General features: G+C 39.5%; 1 protein-coding gene across 1 annotated transcript in view; it reads left to right on the top strand.

Annotated features, from left to right (window-relative positions):
• Positions 1–12,718, top strand: part of LOC121853209 (mitogen-activated protein kinase kinase kinase 13-like) — a gene marked incomplete in the record, with an annotated part of 88,891 nt that overhangs the window by 71,587 nt on the left and 4,586 nt on the right. Inside the window, 11 exon segments of the mRNA XM_042347200.1 lie at positions 4,065–4,312; positions 4,667–4,853; positions 5,607–5,798; positions 6,298–6,456; positions 6,847–7,114; positions 8,200–8,319; positions 8,781–8,887; positions 9,254–9,419; positions 10,084–10,374; positions 10,663–11,495; positions 11,945–12,134. Coding sequence (XP_042203134.1) covers positions 4,065–4,312; positions 4,667–4,853; positions 5,607–5,798; positions 6,298–6,456; positions 6,847–7,114; positions 8,200–8,319; positions 8,781–8,887; positions 9,254–9,419; positions 10,084–10,374; positions 10,663–11,495; positions 11,945–12,134 — 2,761 coding nt within the window.

Genomic DNA, 12,718 nt, shown 5'->3' with positions numbered 1-12,718 from the left:
CGTCACACTGAATAAAGAACTGTATCCCAGAACCGGAACTATCCACGAGGAAGCAAACACGAGTTGGGACATGTTGCGTGTGCACTGGGATTTGTTTTGAAGATTTATGGATCAGTTGTCGAGGATTTTGTACGAGTGGTACGTTAAATAATATATACAGTGTCTTGGTATTATAAACATTTCGTAATTCTCGGAGCCTGTAAATTGTGGTCAGTCACTGGCACTAAAAACTGGGTAATAACTTTAATGTTATCAACGTCCTGAATCTCTCTACTGGACTTTCGTAGGCTAGATAATCTTGACCTTTGTTGATTATATCATTATAATCTATGATGACAATCACTAGTAACATTGCTTTTGTGGTAAATTACAAAAGAAATATAGAAACCTGCACCGTAGATAGGTATGTTAATCTCAATACAATTTTCATCTAAGAAAGTAATGAAGATTGTTAATAAATAAATTCTTCAATGATCACCACAATGTGAGTGTGTACTAGCGGCCGACACCCACCATACACAGTTCTCAGAACAGAGTAGCGTGACCCACTGCGGAGGTGCCCGTTCCTGGTACTGTACTAGCTCCCAGGTACAGATGATAAGGCTTCACAAACATGCTCAAGTCTTAAGCATAAACTTAAAATAAGAATTACTCGTGGAAAACACATATCTATAAAATTGAGTACTGGTTTTATTAAATCAGTATACAGTGAGTTGTATCGATCGATTTAACAGGTATGCTCTGGTGCTAAAGAACTACCCTGAAGAAGCGAGATAAAATTGAAAGACGTAATGTGTGTTCTGTTACTAATGGACAAATTGTGGATCATGTTGTGTCAAGAAAACGAACTCTAGGAACACCCAAACATATTCCAGGAAATGAAAGTTGTTGTCAAGGTGGCTTTGGTCAAGTTCAGGGCCGTCTCTTTTCAATAATTTGCGCGCCGCCACGGCCACAAAGTGCGCGTGAGGCCCGGTGCGGGTAGTGTACAGATGGACTCTGAGCTACCAAGGCGTACTGAATGGAGAGTGAACTGTGTTGTCGTGAGATAATACTGCTTCTTCACTGTCGACTTCTATCAATGTTCTTCTGGAATCTTTCAACATGTGTAAGATTTTGGAAAGTGGGTAATACCTTGGCAGTAATGACCTAACATTTTTGGATTTACAAGCTTTTGTTGGATTACAGAAGACCACCTTAAACCAAACATGGATTTTGTGCTACGGAGACGTAATAAAAGGTAAGGAATAATGAAATAAACACACACACACACACACGTGAATTACACGAAAGCGCTTGGGAACTTCGTGTTTTCTTCTTTCCTTGTGGTTATCAGCATATATATATATATATATATATATATATATATATATATATATATATATATATATATATATATATATATATATATATATATATATATATATATATATATATATATATATATATATATACACGCACGAACACGTAAACACACATACGCACGAACGCGCATACACACAAACGCACGCACGCGCACACAAACGCACGTACGCACACACTAACGCGCGCGCACACGCACACACTTAAACTAATACAAGCATGGATGATTTAATTTTGTTACATTTCGTTATTGGTCTTAAGGATATCAAGACATTTGCATTGAGTTTACAAAACTAAATAGGCTTGTTAGGAATATCCCTTTACTCATTTCGTTGATATTGACAGAAAACCTGGTATGGGAATAACTAACCGTCAATAAGTTATCCTGATTTTGATGTCCTTGGTCCAGATCGTAACTCAAGATGTAAAAATATGCTTAACTGGAAAAAGCAGTGTCCATGAATAACATCAAAACCGCACTGCGATTACCTAAAGTACACACATTAACTCACAGCTGATGGACAAAATTAACTCAGATTGCATTTATCACTGAACGCCATTAGTTGGTCATAACAAGATGGCCTTCATTTTTTCATAAATAGAGTATATGCTCGATGCAAATTATCATGGAGGGAAAAACAAATTACTTTTTCTTATGAGGAAACACGAAAATAATATAGGTATAAAACAGTAATAAGTATCACATTCTCAGCTGAACAACTTTCGCGCGCTCTAGGGCGGGAGGCGCACCATACTCGCTCTAGGGCGGGAGGCGCACCATACTCGCTCTAGGGCGGGAGGCGCACCATACTCGCTCTAGGGCGGGAGGCGCACCATACTCGCTCTAGGGCGGGAGGCGCACCATACTCGCTCTAGGGCGGGAGGCGCACCATACTCGCTCTAGGGCGGGAGGCGCACCATACTCGCTCTAGGGCGGGCGGGGCACCATACTCGCTCTCTAGGTGCTCTGGGGCGGGGCGCACCATACTCGTGCTAGGCTCTGGGCGGAGGCGGCTCCTGGGGCGGGAGGCACCATACTCGTCTAGGGCGGGGAGGCGCGTCCGGGCGGGGCAGGGCGCACATACTGCTCTAGGGGCGGGGCGCACCATACTACTCTAGGGCGGAGGCGCACGGCCTGCCTAGGGCGGAAGCACGCACGCATTGCTCTAGGCGGGAGGCGCACCATCTGCCGTGCTCCCGCTCTAGGGCACCACTGCTAGGGCGGAGGGGTGGGGCGCACCGTCTAGCTCTAAGGCGGGAGGCCAGGGCGGAGGGGCGGGAGGCACCGATACTCTGGGGCGCTTGTGGCTCTAGGGCGGGAGGCGACTATGACGTGCTGTCTCGAGGCGGGGCGCACCGTACTCGCTCTAGGCGGAGGCGCGCAGCTTTCGCTCTAGGGGGGCGCGTACTACGCTCTAGGGCGGGGCGCACTCGCTGGGCAGGGCTCACGCTCGGGAGGTCCTAGGGGCGGAGGCGACTGCTAGGCGGCAGCTCTAGGGGGTGCGTGCTCGCTCTCTAGAGGGCGGGGAGGCACCGCACCGCTTATACTGTACGCGTGCTCAGAGGCGGGGGCGCACCGTGCAGGGCGGGAGGCGCGCGATTCGCTGGGCGGGGCGCATCGCACAGAGGCGGGTGGGCGCACTGCACGCTCTTAGGCGGGGCGCTGCCGGCAGGCGAAGGCTGGGGGGAGGGCGCACCACTCGACTCATTCTATTGGGCAAAACACTGTGTCGACTTTCTAATATTTGGAGACAGTATACTGCACTAGATATTTTTTTTTACAATGAATTATATTTGTAAATAGGGTCACGGTTGAAAGTATAGGTGTTTCTGTAATTCTGCCTTATGAAAGATGTACGTCTTAGGAAATATGCCGAAAAACTTTATATTTATCAATTTATAATTACGCCTTATCACTTTATCCGAGTTATTGTGAATTACACGAAAGCGCTTGGGAACTTCGTGTTTTCTTCTTTCCTTGTGGTTATCAGCATATACCTAGATCACGCGCACCTACAGTGATTTGCATATATATATATATATATATATATATATATATATATATATATATATATATATATATATATATATATATATATATATATATATATATATATATATATATATATATATATATATATATATATATATATATATATATATATATATAGTACTGAACATATCATGTTATAATATTATATTGTATATTTGTTTTTTAATAAATTAAATTGTTAAATACTACTTACACGCATACCGGTAATTGTAACAAATATTCATATTAACTACATCCTGTACTATTTCAACACATGCTTCTATGCCATATACTGTATACAGTAGTAAATGCTAGACACGAAAATTTATGCCTTAAGCCTAAGGAAAGCTGTTTCTTTACACAAAATTTCTCCAAGTAACGTTCCCTGCTCCATGAACATCACTTTAGGTGAAATCACCCAATTTGTTTCCATGAAACACCATATGAATCTTCTTGGCTGCAAATTTTATTAAAATACATAAAATGGAGAATGATAAAGTTGTAGAGAAGGTTAAGTTAGCAGGGAAGAGTGTCTGAAGCTGTGTTAAGACAAAAATGCTTGGAGGAGACTTAGCTGGAGCCATTCTGTTAAAATTAAGGGAGATGACTTATTAATCATTCATACATTTTTTCTTCGCTGTTACTGGACGATTCTTAATTTCTCCAACAGTATGCTGCGGATGGAAGAGGAACTCCACAACTTGCAGCTCCATTCCCAGCGGTCAACACCTATGGAACCACCCCAACGACTCCAGCAGGAAGAGGGCTGTGAGGACACCAGTCCTGACTCACCGACAGGTGTCCAGGTCAGATATAGGGACGGTCAGAGGGTCAACTGGTTCGAGGGCATCATTGGCTGCCTGAGGCCAGTGTGGACCATCATCGGCAAGGCGGCACTCAGCGAGAAGCAGGCACAGAGTAAGTTATTCATGTTTTGTCATTATGATGTAATATTTTTTGCCATATACTTTATGCAGTTAAGTTCGAAAGTGATTTTTATTCTGGAAGTTATGGACCTTTTCTCTGTATTTGGTGATGGGGGGATCCAAGACCTTTGCTGTCATCTTTCTTATTACCGGTATCTTTGGTTGCCTTTAGATTCTGTCTTGCCTCATTCGTTCTTCACTTGACTTCTCCTGAGTCTTGTGTAATACAGTATGCCAGACATCTTTGCATTTTTCCAATTTCAACTGTTAATTGCACTTGTAAAATTATCTTGTTTCTAATCCACATGATTGCTGTAATGTACTAAACCCTTTGTTTGACTTACAGCTGATAACTGGGAGATTCCTTTTGAGGAAGTGTCCAACCTGCAGTGGCTTGGCTCTGGTGCACAGGGCGCAGTGTTCCGTGGCCAGCTGAAAGGAACCTGGGTAGCCATCAAGAAGGTGCGCGAACAGAAGGAAACAGACATAACACACCTAAGGAAACTAAATCATCCCAACATTGTACAGTTCATGTGAGTGCTGTAGCTTTTATTTCTTTTACTGGAGAGAGGATGTATGGAATTATCAACAATGATTCAGTTGATGTTGCTTTGTGCTATCTAACACTGAAGAGAGAACAGTGTGGAGAAGGGGGGGGGGAGGGTCAGTAGGAGTTGGGCAGCAGGAGATCAGTCTGAAATGTTCCTCATAAGCTGAATGAGACAAGGCAAACTCTGATAATTAGTTAGCAGGTTCTGACATCACAGTCACCTCAGTTTCTCGTGATCCCCAAGCCCATACAGTACAGTGCTGCACTCTTATACCCTCGACTTACATTAACACTACAACAAATAATGCTCTATATGTTCTTCATGTAGAATTTATTTTGTACTGTTCACTTATATTATCTTGGTTGTATACTGTGAGTGTTATCTCAGTATTACCACTTGACAAAACTGCACTTATTGTTTTATTAAAAGTAAAGTAATTTCATGTACTGTACAGGCCTAGATTTCTCAAGTTATGTCAATTGAAATAGTAAGAATAAAAGAGCTGCAGTATACTGACAGGTGTTTAGGTATACCCAGTAGTACATAGTGATCAAGCATAGTGGTGTACATGCTTGCTCACTTACACAGTACAGCCTATAGATGTAACCATGACTTCCAAATGTTTCTTGACTTCAGGTATGCCATCACACCGAATAAAACATGGCACATCTTGAAGAATGAAATAATTGTATGGTGTGTTCAGTGCATCCAATTTATTTTAATACATTTTCTCAGGGGAGTATGTACAGCTGCCCCCTGCTACTGCATTGTGATGGAGTATTGCCCCTATGGTCCACTCTACAATCTCCTCAAAGATGGACGTGACATCCCTCCAGAGAGAGTTGCTAACTGGGCCAAGGAGATTGCTTCAGGAATGAACTACTTACATCAGCACAAGATCATTCACAGGGATCTCAAAAGCCCCAAGTAAGATTTACCTTAAATTCTTGTTTACCTTTTTTAACCCTATAGGAGTTTAATCTAGATTTAATTAAAGTGATATACAATACAATATATGAATACATACTGTAATCATGAAATGCCATGGTGGTGGAAAATGATCTGCATTCACAACCCACTGCATGGGTTACTTGGGCCAAGTCTCCTCGTTACAGAGGCTCTCTTGGTCATGTAAGGCTTTTCTTTACTATATTTTAAGGCAGCTACACACCAATATAACCATGATCTACAACAATAGGCTAAGGTTTTTTAGCACAGCTGTGTGATGTACAGTATTTTATGATTTGAAGAAGTTTATTTATGGTGCCCAATATTTTAGTGTTATTTAAAAAAAATGGAATCAGGGATTTATTGAATAAAGACAATATACAGTACTGTATATATACAGTAGTATACTGTACTCTATATTACAAGAAATAATGCTTTCTGTATTCTGCTTAATGTATAGTTTTTCTCCACTTTACAGTGTACTCATTGGAAGTAACCAAGAGGTTAAAATAAGTGATTTTGGAACATGCCGAGAGTGGAATGATGTCAGCACAAGAATGAGTTTTGCTGGAACATTGGCATGGATGGCACCGGAAGTTATTCGAAATGAACCTTGTAATGAAAAAGTTGACATTTGGTAAGTTCTGTAATCACATACCTTATAATAAGGTGTAATGAACACATGTGATTCATGAAAAACAATCAAATGCCACTGATAAAGCAATTTATACACTGTATATGTATTCATAATACAGTATTGTACAGTACAGGTATTAGATATCTTTGTGAGACATATAAATCATATGTTCATAAATTGTCATATGTTTAATGACAGAGAGATAATGTGAGAGGCTGCAGTACCCTAATCAGTAAAGCATTCATATATAGTACGTACCTGTTGTCCTGTATGCAAGTTTGTGCATAATTATAGATACAATATAAAAAAAAAATGGGAATTTATTTGCATTTAACATCATGTGGAATTTTTTTTATCGAATTGCTAAATATATGTTCTTATTTCTTATAGGTCTTTTGGTGTAGTGTTATGGGAGCTGTTGACTTGTGAGATTCCTTACCGGGATGTGGACAACTCAGCCATCATCTACGGTGTGGGGTCCAACTCTCTACATCTCCCCATCCCCACCACTTGCCCTGATGGCTTCAGATTAATTGTTCAGATGTGCTGGAACAGTAAACCCAGAAACAGACCATCTTTTAAGTACATCTTAATGCATCTTGATATTGCAGCAGTAGAGATTCGCAGTACACCTCCAGAAACATATTTTAAAACTCAGGTGAGCATTTTCCTTTCATCAAGTATAGTACTGTGCTGTTATATTTACTGTTGTTTCATGAGCCGCGGAATAAAGATTTCTATGACAAGATGAAAAAAACATTAAGTTGACAGCTATTCAAGTAAGTTGTGGAATCTAGGGGGCTATAAATACTTGAAACAAATAAGAACCTGTACTACATTATACTCCCTGATGAATCGCTCCAGGGTGGTTGTTGATGGCAGTGGGTGGTGATCAAGATAGTGAGTGGCCTGTATGGCGTCTCTGAGCGAACGAACTGTCGTCGGTCCAAACACACACAAAACGACTTGACAATGTTGTGCCACGTATGAATTCCCCTTAATTACAAATATCATGATTTCGCATGATAAAAACAAAATTTCATATCCCACAATCAAACAATGTATTGACAACAGAAATGCAACAATACTGTATTAACCAAAGCTAAATATATACATACATATACAACCATAGAAATTTATGACCAAAATTGTATAGCTAACATCAGCTATTCAACCAGAAATCCATGTGACCCTTTTTGTTCATAAATTTAGAAATACAATAACTTTAATAATTAATACAAATTTAATTGCAGACACTAATTAATACAACTCTTAATATTACCCCCATTCCCAATTAAGGCAATTATGCTTCATCACAACAGTCATCACCGGTCGTTGTGGTTAAAAAGTTACGATATAATTGTACATCCATCATTGTAAACCCTCTCCATTTTTTACCTTCTATTATTACAGTGCTGTACAGTATAACATCTTATTCAGTAAATGTACAATACTGTAATATATTTGTAAATGTTTTTAATCTGTGACACAATTTAAACTTTTAGTAGAAGCCAAATGTTCCTGTTCACTGACTACCCAGTAAGCTTACAGTTGGTGATGATGATGAAGCACCATATAAAAGGAGTAAAAGACATTAGGCGATGAAAGAAAGATAGAAAAATTTATACTGAATTTTCTTAAGATGTGTCATTTTTTTAAGTGTGTATATAACAGTTTAGGTAGGAGTCAGTAGTATGAAGATTTATGGTATATATGTTAGTTCATAAAATATTTCTTCTTCAGATGTCGTGGAAAGCAGAAATTAGGCAACAGATGGCGTCAATGAATTCTCGAGGGTCACACATTCCGCGTATTGAAGAGGACTTAGTAAAACGGCGTCACGATGAACTCAAGCACGCACAGGTTGGAATAATCATACTATTTCATTTCAACATTTATCAGCCATTATTTTGTTCCAACTTCATAAAACCGTGACAGTTATGAGGTCCGGTTTGGGTGTTCTTTAAAAACTATTGGGCATAAGACACTTTGTATGTACTCAGGACTGTATTCCCATATTCTATCTCAATAATACAGCATTCTTTACCTTTACTGTATGTCTTTATTACATTTAAAGTGTGTCAATCAAGTTTTTGTAATTTATTATATTTCCTGAACATTTACTTTGAGTTCCTAATTTTCCTAACACAATCCAGTACTATAATGCGGTGACATCACTCTCTCAACACGATCATGCATTATTTCCCGAGAGTATCTATCTTAACCACAGGATTTTCCAGTTCAAGGAAGTCTGGATTAATGAGATTCAACTGTAGTACTAAAACAGTATTCTTAACTTCAACATATTTCTCTCGTGTTTGCAGGATATCCGTGAACACTGGGAACGGAAGCTGGTAATTGCTAACGATTTATATCTCGAATTATCGGCAGCAATGTTACAACTTGAACAACGGGAAAAGGAATTACTGAAGTAAGTACTTATCACATGAAGATTATAAAGTACATGGGCCATATAAAAAGATAAATATAAAACTCAGTGAGGTCCTTGATCATAGAAGACATCATTAAAGTTAGTACTGTAGTCATATATCAAGTGGAACTATTTAATGTGCATATTGATAACTTACTGGGGCTGTGGATGGTAAAATAATTGAACATGGGTGTAAAAGTATATGTATGGAATATTATTTTGCAACAGTGTTATAGACTATAAAGTATTTTCATGACTAAAATAACAGGTTTATTAGTTGGTCTTTAGATTATATGGCTGATGAATATTTTAAGAGTTAGATATGAAAGCTTAGCAGTTAGTATAAAGCTGTAGGTCCTCTTCCAGGCGGGAACACGCTAATCAGATCCACAAAGGTAAACGAAGGATAGTACGACCATTGATTAAGGCCCAAGAGCGTCTCCAGGCACGTAAAGGAAGTCAGCTTACCTCCTCTAACCCAACTAGTCCAGAGGCTCTACCTGGTGTACCCTCTCCTTCCAAGTTATCGTCGGTAAGTGTGATTTTAACCATCTTGGCAATGTGGGTGGAGGGTTCATATACAGATATTTTAGCTTCTTCAGTAGAGTAGAGGGAGAACTGTTCTATTACTGTCTGTATGACATCCGTTTCTTAATCCACACCTTGACTGAGATCATCTTTACTCTTAACAAAACAATTAGTGGTGAAGAGGATAAAAGAAAGTTATTGTTATCCAGATGGTAACTGATGCCAGTGAAATATGCTCGCCTTGTCAAAGCCCTGCCTTTTTTCACTGCCAGATGTACAGCTCAATTTATGGTGGACGGAGCTACAGTATGGAGGGGGTGAAACAATATCCTCTACGGTAAATGTTAGGACATTAGCCCTTTAGTGACTAAACTTTTGGCTCAGACTGTTGTGTACAGATTTATATTTAAATATCTTAATGCCATGGTTAGTATTGAACAAATATACAGTATTAGTGTATTTAACTTTCGAAGCTGATGTAACTGGCAAAGTAGGAGAAAGAAAACAAGAAATGAAAAGGAGAACAGGAAGACTCTTGATAAAAGAACTTATGCAGTAGATAATTTATGTCAGATCATCAAGCGTTGCAGACCTGAAGTTAGTTTCATATACAGTACAAGTAGCTATGTAATTTGTATTTTAATAACATGACCAAACTTTCCCAACAGAATCGATCGAAAAAACCCTTGTACACAGAAATAGGAACAAATAACTTACCACTTTCCACAACTCGCCCAGTCTCCCTCCAAGTTTCTCAAAATCATACCAAAATATCATCTCCATCTCAAACTGGAGGATTAGCAACAGAGTCAGGTCAACAAGAACCTGACTTTGTTCGTGGAGGATCGGGGTCAAGTCGACGGCGTTCCCGTCATCAGCGCAACAAGAGTCATGGGGGTGTTGTTGCATATGTAAGCTCTGCAACTAGTCCCAAGCATTGTGTTGTGCCAGACAGAAGGGTTAGTACGGTATATTGACTTTACAAATGTACAGTTTTATGTTATTTTTTGTAACTATGATGTATCAATATTTAGAAATACTGTATTGTATAAGTGTGATACTACAGGTACAGTACAGTACTGTATATTCATATGGGTCATTGTATATTCATGAATGTGTCAGTAAATTTTACCTAATTTTAAAATATAATTGTATACAGTATGTATGTAAGCATTATGATATTTGACATATTGCCCTAAAATAAATTGGGTCAAAACAGATATTTGATACAAGTCTTACTTTCACAGGGTTACAGTTTAAGTCCAAGTCAAGAAAGAGTTCCTATACTGGTAGACTCAGGAACCCAGACAGACCACATGGACATGAGTGAAACAGATACATCTCCTGTAAAGACTCCAGGGCCAAACAAACCCTCCACCCTTCCTCTTCAACAGGAAGAGACTGATACAAGTGGAGGTAGTAACCCGCCCTGTGGCCACACTGCTCTTGAAACCAGTCCTAATGGCAACACAATCCCAGAACAGAGTCCGTGTTGTGAGCACTGCCCCAGACAACAGTATCGACGCTTCATTTCAACAGACTCCAATGATTCTAACAAAAACTTCCCAATAGCTGATCCGGTTGTAGCTAGACTCAGTGAGGGCCGACAAGAATTCACTATTGAGGAAACTCTTAAAATTCTTAACAACAATGAGGATGATGTAGATATTCTTCACCAGCTTGGTGATAAGTGGGATGCAATTGAAAGAGTCCTTGCAGATAAAAAAGCCTTACCAAATGGTTACAGAGTCAGACATGGACCTCTAATGAGATTTGATCAGCCTATTCCAGAAAATGAGTTTTCTGAATCAACACCGATGGATATTAAGCAACCAAAGTTAGAGGGGATGTCACAGAGCCAGTCCTCAAATACCACAAATGAAGCAGATGAAGAGGAGAGACACTCCAGTATTGATCAAGACATTCTTAACCGAAATTCTGACATGGTTGCCTCCAGTGAACTAGACTCTAGTCATGATTCTGTTGGTCATGAAGTTTCTGCATCAGAAGAAGAAGAAGATGACGATGACTGTGATGATGGGTCACTAGATGGCAATTATCAAGTCATAAAGCGAAGATGGTAAGTAAAATAAGTACAAATATTTGGCTATTGCTGTGGAAAGGGGACATCACATCAGAATGCATTTGATTGCTATTGATTCTGATCAGTCCTTCAGTGTAGTGGGAAGGACTTGCAAGGGTTAAGTGAAAAAGGTGTTTATTCCTCTGATAAGAGAACATAATAGTGAGACCAAGGGTGATGCAGTAGACTCATGAGTTACACATACATATAAATGGGTTGTACTCAAGCTTTATCATGCTTTTATACAGTTAAAAGTTAATATGTCATTAAGTATGGGTGGCTCAAATATATTGCTAATACTGTACAGGCTATACTAAAGAACTATAGTATTAAATTGATTTTTGCAAGATGGCTGGAGAGTCACCGTAATGTGAACAGTTGTTGCCGGAACTGTTGACAATGTATTGTACATATTTTGTTTATGTTTATTTACATTTTCTTTATAGTTTCATGCGTCGTCCCGTACCAAGAAGTAAGAACCATCGTCCTGTGTGTATGACACGATCTACACAGAGTACACAGAGTAGTGAGGGAGGCGTGTCAGAAGATGAGCCAGGGCCTTCTGTCAGAGGAGTGTATTATGGCCGAAGAGCAATAATTCATGAAGGAGTTGGCCGCTATCCATCTAGGCTAATGGTAAGAAACTATCAAATTTACTGATGATTCACTGTACAGGAGAGTTTGCCTCAGACACTAAACAGTTGGTACTGGTTTGAAAGAAGCTTCTGTATTAACTCTCTTGGGGTTTTCATATACAGTACACAAAATTGCCTATGATATAAATTATCACTCGGGTTTTCATATGCAAATTTGCATATGAAATAAAATTTAAAATAAATAATTTTATGTTTGCGTATGAACACTAGGTTCACAAGATGCACATTTGACAACTTTGGCGCGATCTGGCAACTATGTAGACTGCCCTCCAAGGTTAGGTCACCGCACCAGTCTCCTTTTGTGTTTCAACAAATTAGGACATAACCTTGACCCACATTTCTCACAGCTTGTGCTAATTCCTCATTCATCACAATGATTTAATTTTTTCATAACAGTGTTGTGAGAGTTTTGAACCATGCCTTGTGTTGCTGGCGGGGGGGGGGGGGGGGGAACATAAAAAGTGCAAGAAGATTGCACCATGTGGTGATAGTGTGGTGCCTCTTGATGCCTTGTACTTGCGCTTACCTACGTATAGATTTAATTATTTATCATGATTACTCACA

Source organism: Homarus americanus, unplaced genomic scaffold, assembly GCF_018991925.1.
Source record: "Homarus americanus isolate GMGI-L3 unplaced genomic scaffold, GMGI_Hamer_2.0 scaffold32871, whole genome shotgun sequence".
NCBI lineage: Eukaryota > Metazoa > Arthropoda > Malacostraca > Decapoda > Nephropidae > Homarus > Homarus americanus.
Note: the sequence above shows the minus strand (reverse complement) of the source record. Positions and strands in the feature narration are given on the sequence as shown.